The 20,416-nt window shown below is 39.1% G+C and overlaps 1 protein-coding gene across 1 annotated transcript in view; it reads right to left on the reverse strand.

Annotated features, from left to right (window-relative positions):
- Nucleotides 1–2,996: 2,996 nt before the first annotated feature.
- Nucleotides 2,997–20,416, reverse strand: part of LOC103086738 (fibrillin-2) — a 63,040-nt gene continuing 45,620 nt past the window's right edge. The window contains exons 30-38 of the mRNA XM_007457614.1: nt 20,186–20,392; nt 19,115–19,240; nt 17,401–17,523; nt 15,946–16,062; nt 15,198–15,326; nt 13,360–13,479; nt 8,605–8,836; nt 6,768–6,939; nt 2,997–4,885 (exon numbers count right to left, since the gene is read on the reverse strand). Of these exons, the coding sequence (XP_007457676.1) occupies nt 4,511–4,885; nt 6,768–6,939; nt 8,605–8,836; nt 13,360–13,479; nt 15,198–15,326; nt 15,946–16,062; nt 17,401–17,523; nt 19,115–19,240; nt 20,186–20,392 (1,601 nt within the window). The 3' untranslated portion in view covers nt 2,997–4,510. The remainder of the gene's footprint in view (nt 4,886–6,767; nt 6,940–8,604; nt 8,837–13,359; nt 13,480–15,197; nt 15,327–15,945; nt 16,063–17,400; nt 17,524–19,114; nt 19,241–20,185; nt 20,393–20,416) is intronic.

The following is a 20,416-nucleotide window of genomic DNA, read 5'->3' on the forward strand; positions in this document are numbered from 1 at the left end:
TCTCATGACCACACCAGGACTTCGCCCTAGAGGTACAGACCACTTAGGAGACACATCCTGGGTGCTAGTTATCCCATACAGTTCAGTGGGAAGGTTGTGATTTCAGGGCCACACTTGGGAAGGAGTTTTGTGTGAATATGGGGGTGCATTCTACCCCACATTGTGGCTGCAGGCACGGTGGGAGGAGGACGAGGAAGAACAGCTGACAGTTACTGCGTGCTTGCTGTGTGCTCAGCCCTCCGCTGACTGCGCTGCCCGGACCATCTCACTCTAGGTTCTCAGCCACACTGCAGGGAAGCATCATCCTAGGAAAGAAACCAAGGCTCAGGGACATCGTGTAGCTTGTTGGATTGAGTCCTTCCTTTTAACTCCTCTTTCGCTTACAACTAATTGGACATGAATAAAGTGCCTTGCACGTCACACCAGGACACCCAGGAGGCTTCTACCCACCCGTCCATCCAAAAGTAGGGCAGATAGGATCTCAGAGGGGGCAGCATATCCAAGGGAGTCGGTGAGCTTGTCCTATCCCCCACTTGCTAAACTCAGGCCGGCCTGATCTGAAGATCTCTTTCTTCTACCCGCAAAGTGATACCGTCTCAGCAGCTAAAATGCTGAATTTAGTGAGCTGCTCATTGTGTTTCAGGACTCTCACTCTGTACATCAAATGGATCTTCAAAGAGAACGAAGGTCAGAAACACGTACTTCTTATTAAGCAAGAAAACCATGGTTTTGTATTTATTCGAGAAAGCTATCATGCTAAAAAAAAATAAAATAGAACCATAAGCTAGAAATCAAAGGCAGGCTTGGCTGAGATTGCAAAACAGCTGTCACCTTCACTTCCTGTGGGGTGTTAATGAATCACCATCTTTCCCGTCTCTTTAGAAGTAACGATTCCTAAAGTTTCCCCTTTATTTTTTAAAATAACATGGGCTATATTTAACCTTTCCCAATGGATTTGTCTTTGTCTTTAAACAGTTTCCAGTAATCCCCTCAAGGTCCCAAAGATGTATGATTTAGACTCTTTCCAAAGTCTTTGGAGCATGAAAGAAAGTGGCTGTTTGAATAAATTATGTACTTTCATTCTCTTGTGGACTATTGTAAATTAGAAGTTCAAATGAGCCACAAGCAGCATGGAAAGAAGTGAACAGAATTGATTCTTTCAAAGAGAAGGGAAATTTTCAGATTTCCAGCCTATTCTTGAGAAACATGAATATTTCTGAACTACTTATCTATCAAACCATGTGAAATTACCATTTTGTAAGTCAAACATGGTCAAATATTGGCAATTCCTCATGGTTCAATTTAACATATGAATTGACTCATTTCCCTTGAAGCATCAAGGATATGAACCAAAAGGTCTGTAGGTCTCAAACTGATGCTCTGTAAATTTTAGTTGTGCTCCCCACTCTCTACCATAAGCATTTATTCTTGAACCAAGAAGGCAAACCAAAACCTTAGAAGGGACAGAGCTATGAATTATCCTGTTTGATATTCCTAGATAATGAAATAGGGCAGATGTTAGAATTTAGAGTAAAATCCTTATATATTACCTTAAATTATTTTCAGTGTTCATGTGCAAATGTAACCAACCTTCACCTACCACAAATAAGGAACAAAATAAAAAGTACTAAACGGGCCTAAATTTTTAAAAGCTCCAAATCTAAATGCTAGTGGAAAAGGAATTCACGTCAGCTGAAGACCAAATTATTGTTTATTATTTTACTATTACATGTACCTGCTGGACTTGGTTTATATGTCTGGGCTTACATTATTAATTTAGTCTTGTGTGAAGTTTTCTGTAACTTAGCCAAGGTAATTTCTGAGGGGACAGTTAATGAGAAAGACAAAATGGTACAGGATATATCATTAGCATTTAGTTACCAGAGAGGCACAAACTAATCACAGCTGTGTCAGCGCTCACAATAACAGAGTTGCAATAAAGCCATAAGACGTGCCCAAAAAAGGTTCTTCCTGGAAGGAGCATCTTGAAGTAGTCATTTCCTTCTAGTACATTCTTCTGTGTAAAGCACCTAATGATTTTTTTTTTTTCTCTTCTGTGTAAAGCACCTAATGGTGTGGATTCTCAAACTTCCTCCAGAGCAGGTTAAAGCTAAAACTAAGAGTGCTGTTGCTCAACATTCAGAGTCAAATTTGGTTCCAGGTAATTTCATATTACAGCACTCACGCTGTACCAGTAACAGATGCCAGATGAAACTGAAGACGCATGTTAAGTTTTAAAGGATGCCTCAAGGCAAATACTTCCCTTATTCCATGCAGCTAATTTCTGGTTGGCTAAGAACAGCATTAAGATCAGTCATAATATTTCCTTGTTTTCTTATTCCTTGGATGAAAAATTTCAGCACACACATTCTCAAACTTTGTATGGAATTAACTTCAGAGACATGCCTGTTCTCATTTCAGCTGTGTATCATAAGAGAGTCCCTGTTAAACGACTTCTCCTATCTATACACTTGTCCTGTGAGGACAGTGTACGACACTGCAAGAGACAGGAAGCTCTCTTCCTGTTATTTTTGGTGAAGGTGCCATTTGGCCCGGGGTATGCCTGCTGCATACTTTTGCCTAAAAACTCAAGTTCAGGAAAACCCTAAGAAGGAAGACTCTTTAAGAGAATGTTTCACTTCCTCACAGGTGTTTTAGGGTGCTTTAACACAATGGCACCCGAACCGCAGGTGAGGATGAAGAGATTCTGAGGTCTCTAGGAAGATGGGTCCTTGGAGGCTTAGAGTCTACGCAGAAGTGAACAACCAACTGCCTTAACTATGTCCTTCAATTTGAATATGACCTTACATTGTAATTGTCAGTTGAACACTCCTGCCTACTTTGTGTCACAGACTTGACAGCAGTCGCTTGTTTTCTTGTAAATGTGCCTGGCTTTCCTTCTGGTACTTTCATACAGGTCACTGTAAGCAAAGCCCCGAGCCCCTCCCACAAACAAAACAGGGGTTGTAGTCCCATAAAACTCTCAGTCAGAAAGCTACCCCAAAATAAGCTTTATTGCAAGAAAAGTGTCATATTTGATACACAGACCTACGAAAACAAACAAAACCAAAAGCCATGTTTTTCCTCATAAACACTTGATTACAAATTTACACTGTTTGTTTTTTTAGTTATTAGAAAACAAAACAAAGTCCCAAACTGGATCTAACTGGTGACTAATCTTTGGTCAGCACAGGTGTGAGAGGAACAACCCAGAGCCTGCATGTGCTTTGGCCATTTCACATATGAGGTTTGGTCACTGGTCCAGGGACAGGTTCTTGGGTTGAGAAGAACGTGGGGACTTACTCTTATTAGCACATCCTGGTACAATATCTTTTTAAATGACTAAAGCAAACTAAACATCAATTCATTGTACAAACATCTTTCATACACAATAGGCTATGATAAAACGAGACATATGGTGTATAACTACAGTATTAATGAAAATTCTAAAAAAATTGGATTTAAAAAAAAACAACATATATTCCTTGGCTGTACTGCATGATTTGTTTGCACATATGGCAATCCTGAAATAGCTTGAACATAATAAATGCACCATTAATCTAAGACAGCACCAAACACTACAGAACGCCAGGTGTTCCTTTCCGAAGGAACAGCAGTTCTTCAGCTGCCTACAGTACCACAAGTATGCAGCACGCCCTGGGTAAGAATGAGGTGTTGTGGGTAGCACATGTGCTTCCTTGAGGTTATGAGAAGGAAATACAGTACGGTTTGGCCTGCAACGCTACTGGTCTCACAAGCAGTCAAGGTATTTTGCTACAGTGGTTGTGTGCTTCATCTTCTGTTGCCTGGTGTGTCTGGTGATGTGAAATATCATCACAATGAGCTGCTCTGGCTTTGATCTCCTTTATAAAGGATCTAATGACACATTGATTACACTGCCCGTTCAGCTCTGTGAGGCTTCCTTTAAAATAATCAGATGTGTACCAGTTGGATGACTGGCAGAAAACCAACGGAAACACCTCTTGAATCTACTGAATTTTTTAAAAAGCACCTCTAAAAGAAATAGCTCAAATTTATAAATCTAAAGAAAAACAAGTGAGTTTCCCTTTTTGTTTACATAGTTTGTTCATTTCTCCATATATTACTGCATTAAAAATAAATAAACATCTATATTTTTTTAATTAGCAACTATAGCAAAATACCCAAAGTGTTACAGACTGCTAACAGGAAAAAAAAAGCTCACATTATTTTTGTGCATTTAGTGCCATATGCTGATCTCTTGAATATTTAGGTTTTTTTTTTTTTAATATATTTTAAAGTGAAGTTATATAGAAAATACAGTAACCACGGTTGCCTCTGTACTCAAATCTTTGGCCACACCAGAGTCTAATTATCACTCCCTGTGAGGGTCAACATTCTAAAGTCTGAGACAGGGAGGAAAGAAATAAAAGTCTTTTTTTTTCCTCTTTAAAATTAGTCATTGATTTCTCAGAGGCTTCTGAAGGCTGGCTGTGCAGGGATTTGAGCCTGGAACCAAGTCTGCAAGGGGTTAATAGAGTTGAATCTGCAGCCTCATTCTGAGAGCCTCCCCGAGCTCCCCTAGGAGGTAGTCGTCCTCATTGCTGTCTTCCAGTTTCTTAAGCTCCTTTTTCTTGTAGAGAGGGATGCTAGTGACTTCCAGTGTGTATGTGCCAGGCACGAGCTTCCTCTTGGCCGTGTGCAAGTAGCTGAGCCCATTCCTTTGGTGGATGTGGAAGATGCCATCGTCATTCCCTTGGGAGATGACATAGCGGATGTGGTTGTTGAGTGGCTCAATGGCGGGCATGAGTTCTAGGATGTGCTCCTTAGAGCCAAGGCCGGAAAGGTTGAACTTCATTTTCACGGGGCTGTCCATGTCGACACTCTCCAGGCTGATCTGTTCAACCTGGAGAAAGAGCAGGAAACGATGTGGGAAGACCTTCGACAGCACAGGTAGATGACTCGAAAGGAGCCTGTTGTCGGGGTGCAGCCACAAGGACGATGTATCTCTGCCCCTCTGCACTCCGCTTGTAACTTACTGTCAGCTGGGAGAAAAGGTCAATTCCATAGAGTATGCCCTGTAAATCTTTACGACTTCTCACTCAGCCTTATCCAGGTAAAGTTACAGGTCTGGGCCTATGGGGAGCGCTCACATTTCAACTTTTTTTTTTGTTGAGTTTATGGAATATCATGCTTATTAATAATAAACAAGAGACAATTTAGGAAATGACTGTAATTTTTTTTTTTTTTTTTTTTTTTGCTGGAGTTAAAATGAGAAGTGCAGCTGTTATCTAACAGCAGGGACTGTCCCCAGAGGGCTCTTCACTCTGAAGGCCCAGGTTGATTTTATGGTCACAAACCATGAGTGAGTGTCTTTGCTGGGAGCTGTTAGTGCAGAGGGAGGGAACTGCAGAGTCGTCAGGGCTCAGGTTTGAACCAGCTTTGGTAAAAAGCCAATGGGGCACGGCCCAGATGAACCAAGTCTCCCTCAGTCAGCGGTATGGGAGGTTTAGGAATGCTATTTCAGTAAGACAGGCAAAAAAAAAAAAAAAAAAAAAACACAAAAAACAAAAAATCAATCATTGAGTGGGCGCCTGCCAAGAACTTGAGAAAAGTGGTACAGAAGTGCCCCCATCAGTGTGCAAACAAAATCCTGTCCCCAGAACTATGATGGGAAGGTTTTATGAGCAGAATTTCTGGATTTGTAGTTTGGGATACTTGATGAATATCTCAGTTGCCATATTTAAATATCAGTTAGACACCTCAGTCTCCACAAGGTAAATGTAATGCTGGCCTATTTATTATTATAAAGTAGAACCAGAGACTTTTTGGCTAGCGAAGTCTATCTAGTCTTACAAATAAGTTTCTGCGGCCCAGAAAACTGAAACAAATTGCCCAATTCACACAGCCATTGAGTTGAAGACTAGGTTTTTTGATGAGGAATTCTGCAGTAACACTAACTGACAAGGATGGTACTCTCCCTGATGTCTGGGGGAAAACATCTCCAGAGACCGGGTACTATTGGGAGAACACGTATGATGCTTATGCCAGGCACCATTCCAGGATCTTCACAATAATCACTCAATCTTCTTGTCAGCCTTCAGAGGTAATTATTTTTATTACCATTTCACAGGTGAAGAAATTGAGGTAGAGAGAGGTTAAGTAAAATGGCCCATGTAACATGGGTAGTAAGTAGGGAGGATCAGGGAACATATTCAAAATCATGAAGTCTGTGGCCCGCCCCTTTAACCACTCTGCTAACTACTATGAACAGCAAAGACATAGCAGCAGTAGGCAATTCAGATCTTCAGTTCCTTACAAAATACAAGTTATGTGGAGATAAACTCTTTATGAGAGGAACACCTGTCTTATAAATATTACAATATAAGACTTAGTTGGCTTACCTACTGAAAATTAAAATCAGCCCAGTGTACTACATATGTATACAACAGAAATGGACAGATTCAAAATAATTTTGGTTTTTGAATCATTTCAAAATAGCTGTTTCCTAGAAGGACATATTATTGCCTTCTGGCACAAATCAAAAAATGAAAACATATGATCTGAAACTGTGAATCTTAAAGTCCCCCAGTCCTTGTGTTTTGAGCTAAAAATGTCTCTAATTTTAATTTACTTGTCTCTGCCATAGTGTGTCCATGAATTTAGCTAATAAATTTCATGACAGTTTTAGCTTCACTGAGGTTGAAACCTACATAAAAGTTTACTGCAAAATATACGTGACTCCATATGGATAAAATCTGGTGACAAAACAAAGTGAGGTTACTCACAGCAGTGGGCTTGGGTTCATAAACACTTCTCTTCTGTCTGCTGTCTTTCTGAGAGTAGCCGTTGATTTTGCACTCATAGCATGCTTCCGGGGACAGAGCGTTCTCTTCATCCACTTCTGCATCCATTGACAGGTACTGCCCTTTGTTAAATCCCATTCCTGAGACACAGTGGCTATTTGCAATAGGATGCAAGGTGACGTTAGACTTCATTATAATGTTGACTACTGTTTTCCAGAGGTAGAGCAGAGATTTTTCCAAAATAAGAGACCCACAAAGCAAACCCTAAGATCATAAATATAAAACCCTAATAGTCTTGGTAACTCTTTTCTTCAACACTTAATACATGAGATTCTCCTTTATTTTGAACAGCAAAATTCTTCTAAGAGTGAGCCCCAATTTTCCCCAATTTTCTATCCTAATTAGACTGAAGCACTATGTGTAGTTAAATCAAGAAGATAAAAGCAAAGTATGAATTTCCAAAGAGAGTGCCAGAAGTTTTTTTTTTTGCAGTACACGGGCCTCTCACTGTTGTGGCCTCTCCCATTGCGGAGCACAGGCTCCGGACGCGCAGGCTCAGCGGCCATGGCTCATGGGCCCAGCCGCTCTATGGCATGTGGGATCTTCCTGGACCAGGGCACGAACCCGTGTCCCCTGCGTCGGCAGGCAGACTCTCAACCACTGCGCCACCAGGGAAGCCCCAGAAGTTCTTTTGATTCAAAAGCCTGAAGCCTATGTTTGCTGCTCACAACAAAGCTCTCTGCTTTACCAAGTGAGATTTCTGAACTCCAATTCTGGTCAGTGAAAGACTCAGCAAGCTGGCTCTAAATGACCCTTGTCTACACCAAGACCTTTGTTTCAAGCATTATTATGTACCCACAGTGGACATACTAGTCCACGACCCTCAGTGTCTGACTCACACACTGCTCCTTCTGAGGAGGGTGACCCTGACTGACTCCTAAACTCTTATCTTCTATGCTGTTGAGCACTGACTTCCTTGAAGGAAGGATGCAGGTGGCCAGCACCTCATCTGCAGCTGATAGGACTTGAGACAGCTGCACTTGGGAAAGTGCGACTAGCTGGAGGGAACCCAGCCTCGTGGAGACAGTGTCACACCAACCAGGCACATCCTCTCTGTGCAACAAAAAACCAGATGAGCAAAGAGAGGAACAACTCCTTCCTCAGGGAGCATGGAGCTAGCACCTGCCAAAATTCACAGAAGAATCTGGGGTGAAGCCATTTCCATTTGTACTTCTTAACTCAGGTGTCTCTGACAACACGTGAGCCACAGCATTTTTAGACAACTGCTTGTCTCTGGCCTTGAGGGACCCAACTGAATCCACTCAGGCCATTTTAAGAGGCAAGAGAGTGCTACCTGTACACACGTTCGAGTCTTATGCTCACCACAAAGGAGGTAATCCACATGCCTTCTTCCACGTGCTTCCTCCTCCCATTCCCTAAGTGCCCTGATCAATGCTTTTCCCTTGTGGGCTTTTTTTTTTTTTTTTTTTTTTCTTGCGTTATGCGGGCCTCTCACTGTTGTGGCCCCTCCCATTTGCGGAGCACAGGCTCCGGACGCGCAGGCTCAGCGGCCATGGCTCACGGGCCCAGCCGCTCCGCGGCATGTGGGATCCTCCCGAAACGGGGCACGAACCCGCGTCTCCTGCATCGGCAGGCGGACTCTCAAGCACTGCGCCACCAGGGAAGCCCCCTTGTGGGCTTTTAATCACCGTGTACTCCCCCTCCCAGTGCCGGGCGGCCAGGTGGCCTGAACACAGGGAGGGCAGCCTGAGCTGGACCACGCTCGCCTTCCTGTGTGCGGGGAGGTGGAGGGCCTTACCCCTGTCCCACTCTGTAGTAGCCAGGTGGGCAGCCGCAGAGGTAGCCCCCTTCCGTGTTGGAGCAGCCGTAATTGCACGGGTTCTTGGAAGATGAGCACTCGTTCACGTCGTGGCAGGCACTGGAGAACTGGTCGAAGGAGAACCCAGAGGGGCAGGCGCACTTGTAGCTCCCCAGGGTGTTGTAGCAGGAAGCAGAGCCACAGGCATTTGGATTGGAGCACTCATTCTCATCTATGAACATAAAGCAAGAGACTCTTACAAGGGTAGGGGCAGTGGGGCAAAGAAGAGCCTGAGTCTCAAGGTACCTACGATTTTACAGGGGAAATAGCTCTAGAACCGTATTTTTAAAATGTTTACCCTGATGGTCGATATGCAAAGCCTATGAAATTTAAAAAAATACAACAAGACCCAACAAATCTCCCTAAATTATGACTTAAACAAAACCTTGCCCCGCCCTTTTATATTCTGTTTGTACTAGGTTTTTCTGAATACCCTGGCAGCCTCTGGGGACAGATATTTGCAGCATGACTACTGAAGAACTCTTCTATTCTCTTATCAGAAGGTTACTTCAAAAGCCTATACTTCAGATAGATTCATAGAGACAGAAAGCAGACTACTAGTTTCCAGGAGTTGCGGTGAGGGAGAAATGGAGAATGACTTCTAATGGGTATGGGGTTTCTTTCTGGGGGGATGAAGATGTTGTGGTGTTGACGTTTGCACACTGCTGTGAGAATATACTAAAAACCACTGAACGGTACATTTTAAAAGGTGAATTTTATGGTATGTGAATTATATGTCAATTTTTTAAAAGCCTCTATTTATATCTGTATTTTTATCCATTCTCCCAGCAATTCCCAAAGCCTTCACTATATATGGAAAGAAAAACAGATAAAAAATTTAAATACCTTAAATGAAAATAACTGAAATAAACATTATTTAATTGAACATTCTGAACCAATAACCTTGTACACTTTTAACACTCGAGAATATGCATCAAGCGCAGACTTTGCCTTCTGACATGGGTTTGCACCAAGCCATCAGCTGACATAGGTTTTACTAGTTTAATGACTCACATTATACCAAAAATGCCTGACAGCAGGATAATTACAGGTTGATACTTTCAGCTGCTCTTATCATTTTTACAAATTCAAAGCTTGATTGTGCTTTTAGCTTTGGAGACGACAATTTTGCTCTTAACTATCTGGTTGATACCTATTTTGTGGCTTGACCCCTGTGGGCTTTATTATAATCCAAATGTCACCCTGGGCACCAGTCACATTTGGTCCGTGGAATTCTTTCAAATTCTCATGACTGCACTGGAGCATAGTGTGTCTGTTTACCTAATACCTGACAAGTCTATGTTTCAGCCCATGTGGGGAAACAGGCCCATTTGCAATTAGGTGTACCCTTGGGACACAGCAGCTACAGGGAAGTGCTTATCTGCAGGAGCTCAGTGAGATTACGGAAGATGCAGATACAGTCTCAGTGAAGAGGCCTCTCACACAGGAAATTAAACTTCATTAACTACGGCACAGAGGTTATTGAGAGGGCCAATGTTATTAGGCACATTTCTGTATCGTGATTATAGTTTCAGAATTAAACCAAACTGCCAAATGTAGAATTCTTAATTACTGGATATGAAATGTGCTATGATTACCTAATATGTACAAATTCTTAGCCTTCATTTCAGGGGAGAAAGTATATGAATAAATTCTTAATAACCAGGCTACCTATGACATAAATATAACTATTTTATTTCTATACACAAAAGACTTGGAATTCTGCCTCAAAGGCTCATCTGCTTTTATAATTAAATCTGACATTTATATGTGGTGTTTCTCTCCTAATGGAGAATGTGAGTTAGGTTATAATTTAACAAAATGATCCTGCTATGAATATAGTATTCGACACTGTGTTAGGTAAAAAGATTACCAGGCAAAACTAATTAGTTGAATAAATTGCTTTTAAACATACCACTGACACGAACATTTCTAAATAGGTAAAATTTCTGGAAGCACCAGGATAGACTTCATATTTATATGCTATAAACGTACATCACAGAATAATTCTATAGGCTTAGGTAATCTGACTTTGAAAATATGTTCCTGTTTGAGACCTACTTTGAGCTGACTCAAGCCTCGCTAAACCATGTTCAGGTTATTTTGAAAAGGACATACAAGGAACTAGAAGTTGCTGACACCACATAACCCAAAGCTTCATATACTTAGAAGTAATCATATGCAAGTGTTAATAATATTCCCTTATTTTCAATTTGGAATAATCGTCATGCTTGCATATATTTGAGAACGTTACCTAAATATGTACAGTCCACGTACCAGAATGTTATAAATGTTCTGTGGTAACTGGCTGGAAACTTCTGAAAGTATTCATTTGAATTAAAAACTTTTTTCATTATTAACACTTACAAGAACTGTCATTTTTCTTAAATTGGTAGTAGTATTAACAACATTGTAGGTTTACAATTTAATATTACTTAAGTTATCTGATGCACTAACATTTTTGTCTTTTTACAAGGGGACCCCACTTAAATCTGTCTGAAATACTTCATACTATATTCCCCCCTCAATCATATGAATAACTGAAGATATTTCATACCCATAGTGACAGATAAAAATGATTTGTGGCCTTTCGATTTGCATTTTGTGATAATGCTTGTTATTTTGCTAACTTGTTGCTTTTATTAGTTCCCAATGGGTTGTTTAATTCTCTTACTGCCATATATTTGAGTTAAAATTCCAACTGTGTTCTGTGGGTTCAAGGCAAGATAGTCAGCAATTTTACTAGAGACCAGCTGGACTGCTCAACCCTGCACAGAAGAATCTCGAATCTTTCAAATTAAACCCCTGCTTCATCTTACTTACCAGGGGCCTGCTGCTTACAGAGGCCCATTTTAGCAGAGCAAGCTAACAAATTAATTCTTGCAGTTGGGGATATCTGCTTATGTATCTTTAGCTTTGAACTCATCTTTGAAACCACTTATCCCTCTGCCTATGGGGGTCTCTCCTGACTAGAAGGCACACTGGCCTCTGGCTGGACTCCAGCGTGAGCTGCTTTGGGGTGACTGCCTTGCTTAAGTGCCTATTCCAAGGATCCCAGCAAGAAGAACTGGGATACATCACATAGCCCTGACTTTAAGTCAGACCAAATTCAGTGAAAACCTGTGTGGCTATTTTCGCACTAAATGCTTACAGACAGAAACTCCAGGAAACTTAAAAACGTAGAAATTGAGTTGATACTCCATACACGTTCCTATTTCCACTCATGATCACTTTAAAAACAAGAATTTTAGTTAAGATGACACGTGTGAAATATTAGAGGATAATTCTTTTGCTTTAAGTTCTGTAGAATTAAACAAGAAGCCCGTGGTGTTAACCAAATAGAGGGTTGGGCCTCATATTTTATAAACAGCACAATAAAATCGTTTCACAGTTTTAATAGCTATCTAAAAAAGTACCATCCCCTGTGTTCTGAAGAGTGTGTCTATACTTTATCTCTGTTTATGAATCAATAAATCAGGGCATAACAACTTCTGTGACATTATTTTTTTCTATGAAGAGAAAAGAAGTAAACTAAACTTATGAAGTTATTTTGACTGACTGCCTAACTCATCATTTTGATAATCCTTTCAAACTCTGTCCTTAACTCCTAGATCATTAGTGGCTTTTGCATTTCCCCCACGAGTGTCTATTTGTGGCGTGGCTAAGCATCTGTCTTTAACCTGGCACAAGGCCACAGCAGACTTGCGATGATGTTCAGAGTTGCTTTTCCTCCTTTGAAATTTGCCTTGATTTTCTCAATTCACTAAACTGTCATTAGAAATTTCTTTTGAGAAGATCACCAAGGATAAAATCAGGTTAATTTATTTAGTGGATTGCTCACAGTAAAATATTTGAAATACACGTGGGGTAATTTAAATGACTACAGAGAAACAGGAAGTACCCCGCTGTTTCTCAGCAGGACCACTGTTCCCCTTTCTGTTCTGCTGTGCCAGCATCTAATGTCACACTGTGTTGGATGGTGCCTCTATGAAGGGCATTCAAATGGAGCCAAGAAATTAGGCATATGCTAACTAAGTTAGCCAGCTATTCAAGTAGAGAGTAATGTTCTCTTTGATCAATCTCTCCTTAAAAGGAGAATTTCCATGACTCTATCTAAAGTGCAAGAAAGGGAGCTGAGGGCCTACAGATTTTATTTTATAAACACTTTTGTATGGAGTTTTCAATAGAATTTGCTGTAACTAGGTACTTTTTCTACCTTAAAATCCTTTAGCCTCTTCATTAAATATGTGACTGGAGAGCACAGATGAATGGTGCTCATTAGGTTGATCTGAATCCCTTTAGATTTATATAAGAGGGATGAATGGGCAATCCTTCAACCCCCAATCAAAAGATACTAAATTACCGATAAAAACCCTCTGACCTTAACATGTGAAGATGATGCTTCTTGACACCATCTTCAGAAACTTAGAATTACACCTAGCAGAAAATTAAAATTATGAAAGCTCTAGTTGAGTTACCATTTAGGTACTTAACATTTTTATTATGTATATTTTCAAATACACACATGTACAGAGACTAGTTTAATGGATCCCCATGCATCAGTCCTAAGTACTGGTTTTTAAGTTCTAGGGTTTAAAGCCTACACTGAAATGCCAGTCTTTATTGTTCGTTCTTTTTACTCAAAGATACTTTAAGGTGAGAAAAGCAGATGCTGTGTAACAAGCGAGTGCTCACCGACACACTGATTCCACTGGTAATGCTGAATATATCCTTGAGGGCAGCCACACCTGTAGCCTCCCAGGATGTTCTGGCAGCCATGCTGGCACCTATGGTTTCCATCACATTCATCAACATCTGCAAAAACAATCCCGGCAAGATCTTTATGTAACCTTTCTTCTACTATTCTTAAATGAACTCCAAACACAGCCTGGGGTAACTATTATCACAGGAACAAACAAACAAGACATACTGAGGGGCTGTGATTTTTCCGTCACATGGCTATTAATCAGTGGTGGTGCAGAGAACAGTTCTGAGATAAAAAACCACATCATTCTTATGCTATCCACCAGCCATGCCACGTCAGTGCTCTAAATAACAACTTAATGTCAGCAAATCAACCATAGCAACCACAAATGTTGTGCATTTTGGATGGATTAACTACATACGGTATGATTTATTTGGTAAATGATATAAATATCTTTGCATTATATATTCCAGTAGGTTCAAAAGTGATTGACATATAATCCTCATTTTGGGGAAGATACAAGCACTACAGAAATACCTAAAAAGTATAATGGTTTGCACACAAAAAATTTTATTACCATTCAAGATTAATTAGATGCAAATTTAAAGTATTCTAAATATGTTATTTTTAGACACGATATAGTATTATGACACATATGGAATAATTTCTTTGTTCAGACATGCATACTCTTCTGGAATGACAACTGAGGCTTTGAAACCTACCCATAAAAAGTGAAATGAAATTGGCATGTCTGATGTATGCGTAACAAATTTATATGGATAATTAATAAATGATATCTTATGTGGATGGTTACAAGCCAAACCCACACATGGCAAGCAGCTGTATGTTCAGAATACTTTCAAAGTCTCAATGACTTCGAATACAAAATATTAAAATAGAAAATTTTTAAACTGAATTTTTCTTGGCGGAAAATTAGATACATGCAGAAGTCCTATAATTCTTAGAGTATATTAAAAAACTTTGAGTAATTCTTAGACAATATTAACAATTTTGAATATATTTCTAGAATTCAAAATCATATATTTCTAAGAATAATTAATTAAAGGGAGACTAATATCAATAAAGACATAAATTACAATTGTATATAAAAATATAAAGGGGATGTATATGCTCTCAGAATCTCTGGCATGAGCATTTTGTAAAAGCTACCAATCCTAGTACATTTGTCTCATACGCTAGCACTTGCAATAGAAATACTGAAGAACAATATAATATTTTATTGACCACAGGCAAATTCTTATTTTATTCCCACTTAAATGTTCCCTTGGACTTAATAGGAAATACCTATTGTGACAGAGACTTTATAGGAAATGCCCTTTATAGAAGACAGAGTGAATCAGGAGTCTCAGACCAAATAAAATCGCCATCAGTTTTCCCCAGAGCTTTCTGTACATTTTGCGGTTCTCTATAATTCGTTCTTTGTCTTACACGTAACATTTCCACATTCAAGTATCATGGAACAGACATCCAATTTTTTTCTGGTATACTCATACACTACTGTAAACTAAATTAGGTACAGAATTCTTTTTCAGTTCAATTCTTTTTTAGATCAGTAATCAGGTAAACAGTTACTTTAGAAGCCAATTTGTACTCACAGAATTTCTGTTTCATCACATTAAGGTTTTCCTCTGCCCCCAAAATGATATATGAAAATTTATGAACAAAAAAATCAATTTCTGGGTTTTATTTTGTTAATTGCTTTTTCTTTTGAGATGATCTCAATTGCTCATTGAGTGGCTTGGAAGTTAAAAGAAAACAGTTTGCTGTATTAGAATTAGAATAAGAATATTTGAGCAAATAAACTCACCTTCACAGTTCAGTCCAGTGGCATCAAGAGAGAACCCTCTTTGGCATTCGCAGCTGAAACTTCCAGGGGTGTTTTGACAGATTCCTTTTGCTCCACAAAGTGAAGGCTGAGACCCACATTCATTGTTGTCTAGCAAAGCACAAAGTGGGAGAGCGTCAAGCTTCCCAATTATTATATGACTCAAATTTTACTACATGAAGTCAAAAGTGAAGTATGAAAGCCTAAGTTTCATGATGTGAAAACAGAATTTTAGGGAAATGTATACCATTATTCATGGTCATGTTAAAGGCAAAAATGGTCAGAAAAAAATATATTTCAAGAGATTTGTAATTAGAGCTTATTTTGGGTCAATTGAGGACATGGTTTTTGATAGTACAGACAAAGTCTCTTAGCCTGTGTGTCTTCTAACATAAAAAAAAAAAACCAGCATGTTCATTAGCATGTTCTAAATTACAGTGAGCCTTTAATCATATTTTATCTGAACAAACATGGTTATATTTAGAATGCAATATAAAGGCATTGCCTGGAATACACCTCGTGTGCATGTGCTTGGACTATACAGGATTTTTTCCTTTGGATATTGTTCTAGTGAAAAAAAAAAATCTATTATTAACAACATTTTTAGACCACTAATTATGAGGGACTGGTTTTAATGTAAATACTGAGCCATTATTCTACCATTTTTAAAGTACAGTTTCAGGCTTCTACTAAAAGTTTGCAAAATTTCTCTTTTGTAGTTTTGTCTTACCAATACAAGCAGTGTGATGCTGTGTGAAACCAGGTGGACATTTACAGGTAAAACCTCCCAGAGTGTTGACACAGAGGAACTGGCAGTTGTGCTGTTTGGTTTGACATTCATCAAGGTCTGCAATGAAAGAAAAGCCTATGAAAATTGGAGCAGAGTTATCTGGCTTTGCCTCCTTTCTCAGGAAGCCACCAGGAGTATTTTGTCTAGATTTTTGTTGGAAGCTTTGTAGATATCCATATGCATATGGCAAGGGGTTTCTTTTCACATACTTAAGCAGCATAAATATTATGGGCAATAATGATAGGATGGCTAAGGTGATACATACCACAAAGTTTTCTTAAAATAAAAAACTGAAAGGATGAATCATAGTGGTGTTCGTGAACTGTTCTCAAAACTAATATCCAAAGGTTATCCACGCACAGTTTAGTACGTGGCTGGTCATTTATTTCTATTAAAGAAGGGGTTAAACAAAGATAAAACAGAATCTGAAAATTGATGAAGGTCTTAACACAAACACTGAGTCAGGTTCTCAGGATCCAAATGAAAACACCATCATAAATACCAGAAGAAGCAAAATCACAGCATCTATAATTCTAGTCATAAATGGAACTAGTATTTGAACTATACTGATAGAAAACTCAAAATCTGATTTTGGTTGGATTGGAACTTAATATGGGAAAATACATTTAAATAAATTCACAGAGCAATGTAAGATGCAGACAAAACTATTTTAAAGCTTAAAACACACACACAGTTGCACTCAAATAAAAATAACTATAAACAACGTGCAAAATTAAATTGACTCATAACGGTTCACTAAGTAGAGCCAAGGGAATAATATTGCTTCCTATTATTTTATTCTATTTGTTTTTTGGTATTTCTTGGAAATAAAACTTCATCTTCTTGAGAATAAACTGTATTTCAAAAATTTAATTGGACAGGAATTTCCTCAGTCCATTATTTTCATACCGATGAGGTTTACTATACAATTGAACATATGAGTATAGTACTGAAGCTCTTTTAATTATCTAATTTAGTTTGATAATTACTACTAAAACTATGTAAGCAAAAATTTAAATTTACCTATTCATTTTCAATCTTCTGCAGTAAATGTGTAATAAAGATAGTTTAGAGAAATGAAATCTCAGATAAGCAACAAAATACATATTATTTTAGTTGTTCAATCTCTTCCTTCACCATAGCTTTCCGTATTATTTAATGTATTTTTCAGTTTGGGTGGTTGCTGTAAGAAGCAAACCACTGTAACCCGGGTTTTAATTCTCTCTGCCTCCTGGCATGTGTCCTTTGGTAGAATTTTCTATGAATCATAAAATGGTCACTAGGAAGATGTGCTTTAGTGAAGGTGAGACACACAGTATCATCCCTGATTAGCTGACATTGAATCTGAAAAAAGAGAGGACTCTTTTTTCAGAAGAATGCAGACTGTTCACTCACCTTTGCATGTCTTTCCGTCCTCCTGTAGGACATAGCCCCGAGGACAGGAGCACTGGTAACTCCCCTCTGTGTTCTTGCAGATGAAGTTGCAGGGTTTTGGGGACTGTGAACATTCATCAAGATCTAAGCAAAAGTGATGTGAGGATTAAATTATTGGTTAGAAGGAAAAACCAGTCCCTTTCCTCCCTCCATATTCTCACTTCATCGTTTTCTTTTCCTCTTCAACTTAAAATGGAAAATAGAGATGAGGCACAGAACAATTTTCTCTAAAGTAATTTACGGGTTTACTCTGTCGAGCGTGTCTTGGGCAAATATTATAATATCCGGAACAACTGTCTGGGTTCAAAAAAATACACTAGATTTTTTTAGATTGGTGTACTTTGGTTTACAGCTTGAGAATCATAAACTTAAAGGCTAGAGTTTCTTTCCTTTGACACGTGGATGTGGCAGAAATTCTCAACCTCTCTTAGCTGACACTCCCCTAAGAATCTTTCGGCATCACAGACTGTGCTGGAAGTCTCCCACTTCCCCCTTCAGATGCAGTCCTCACCCTGGTCCACCCTGTTTTTGGGCCCAGGAGGCTGAACTGCACAGACACCATTAGCAGGCTTTCCTCCCCTCTGTCTTCAGGCTGGTCCTTAATTCCTCAATTCCCTCCTCGCATGATGGGATCAGAGGTCACAGATGCTCTCAAGGCAGGTCTCTGGGCAAAACTTCTTTCCTCTTCTAAGTTTCAATCTTTCCCTCTATCTTTGGCCCAGAGGTGGTACAGCCCCAGCACTCAGCATTATCCCTCGTAGTTTCTGCCCACTCTGCCCACACCTTTATATACCTTCTCTTTGTCAAAAACAAGTCTCCGTAAACTCTCCTCATTTGAATATGCCACCTTCTTTCTGCTAGGACTCTGATAGCAAATCACCTCCATTTCCCCCATAAAACACATTGATTGATGCCCACAGAATGCTAAAAGCTCATGACTGATAGCCTAGTCTCTAACACTCTCTTGCCCAAACAAGTGAGTTGAATGTTTACTAAGATTTAGTTTGGTTTTTCTTAACCTTTTCATGCCAAGTATGCTTGTTATTAAAACAAGTTGATGTAAGTTGATGAAATATGAAGGAGAAAAGTTTTTTTTCTTTAATGGAAACTAAATGCTTTGGAAAGACTCAGAGAGGCAAGCTACCAACCCCCTCCAATTGTCATAGAATGGTGTCGATGAGACAATAAAATAAATTAGAAAAAGAGATTGTAAAAATGTAGAAGGTCTCTGTACTGAGACTGCTTTGCAACTGGAAATTTTAGATGATGCCTAATTGGTATATTTTATGCAAAAAAAACCACAATGAGAAACAAGCAAAAAGCACTCTCTCCATATGCAAACACACAATTTCACAACCAAAAGTCCTATTCTTTCATTAAAAGAATGACAAACGTGCCTTTATACATTTTAAATTAAACATAAAATGTTGAAAATATATTTTTAATAATTTCTATGTTTCCCTAATTGCACAGACTTTTTGATTAATTAAACAATTTTGTGTCTCACATTACTAGACAAGGCCTTGGACAACTCCTATGATATTAGGAACCACATTGCTGAAAGGAATGGCATTTTTTAACAAAATGTACATTCCAAAGCTCCATAATAAAGATACTCTGCTGACAGTAAATGACATGTAGGAAACAACCACCCAGATGCCTCGTCTCGCCTTACCTACACATGAGGTTCCGCTGATGTCTGTGGTGTAGCCAACCTTGCAGAAGCACCGGAAGGAGCCCATGGTATTGATGCACTGACCATTGGTGCAGAGATTTGGCATAACTTTGCATTCATCAATATCTGTGCGCCAAAAACCCCAAGGCAAAAACAAATGTAATTTAATACAGACGCAAGAATTAAACTGGTTAGAAACTAAGAGAAATTAAGGAATTCACAGATCACTAAGAACCAACATTCATAATTGTGCTGGTGTACCTTTTCATCATTCAGTCCAGTGGCAACATGGAAGGGAGAGAATAAAAAGAATCTGAAGTGATAGGAAGAGGTAAACAAAAGGAAGGCTATGTTGAAAGCCCCACTGAAGTCTACTCGTTCTGCAATCTAAGTATGAATTATTTTTTGGGAATCTAGAAAGCTACCCCTCTGAAGTTCAACTAATTTGGAATGTGGGACAGTATACCATGGATTGGCTTTAAATTCACACTTGTATTAGACTGAAGAAAGGGTTTCATTAGCAAAGTAATCAGGTACAGGGTCAAGAATCTGTATAGTTACAGAGGAAAATGGTATTTTTAGGACATTAGTATACTGATTGTACCAAAAAAATGGAAACTACTAATCATTTATGAGACTTGCTGGTTTGTAAATATGTTGCCAACAGAATGAGTTCCTGCGTACACTCAAACAAATGCGTTACACACAAACAAACAAGTAACCTTTATTTAAATGAAACAAGTATAGTTCAGGAGTTATACACGGTCTTTGGGGTTAGACAGATATGTTCCATTCCTTGGTCCATCCCTTAAAAAGGCTGTGATCTTGGGAAAATGATTTATCGTTTAAGCTTTGAGCTTCAGTTTCTATCTTTTAAAATAGGAATAATAACAGATTCTGCCTTTTAGATTTGATATGAAGATTATACCTTTTAAAGTCTCTGAAGCATTAGCGAAAAGCATATACAACCACAACATACACATATTTTAGCTATTATTTTACTTCCTTCAAATTCATCTGATTTCATGTTCACTGTGTTAATAACATGCATGAATTTCCTCAACTCCTTACCTCTTCCATCAGTGGTATATCCTGGGCCATGAGGACATATCTTTTTGTACTGAGCAGTTCCAGGAAGTGGGCAGAGCTCACACTGGTGACCCCAGCCTCGCCCCCCATCGCAGCAGCATTCTGACTTTGTGACAAGGTTACGGCTGCTGGATGCCATCTGACACATGGTCTGCAATACCTCTGCAAAGCAGAGTCCCTGTCGATTGTCTGAAATGACAATGTAGTTAATGG

The sequence above is a fragment of the Lipotes vexillifer genome, unplaced genomic scaffold (genome assembly GCF_000442215.2).
Source record: "Lipotes vexillifer unplaced genomic scaffold, Lipotes_vexillifer_v1.1 scaffold1084, whole genome shotgun sequence".
Classification (NCBI taxonomy): Eukaryota; Metazoa; Chordata; class Mammalia; order Artiodactyla; family Lipotidae; genus Lipotes; species Lipotes vexillifer.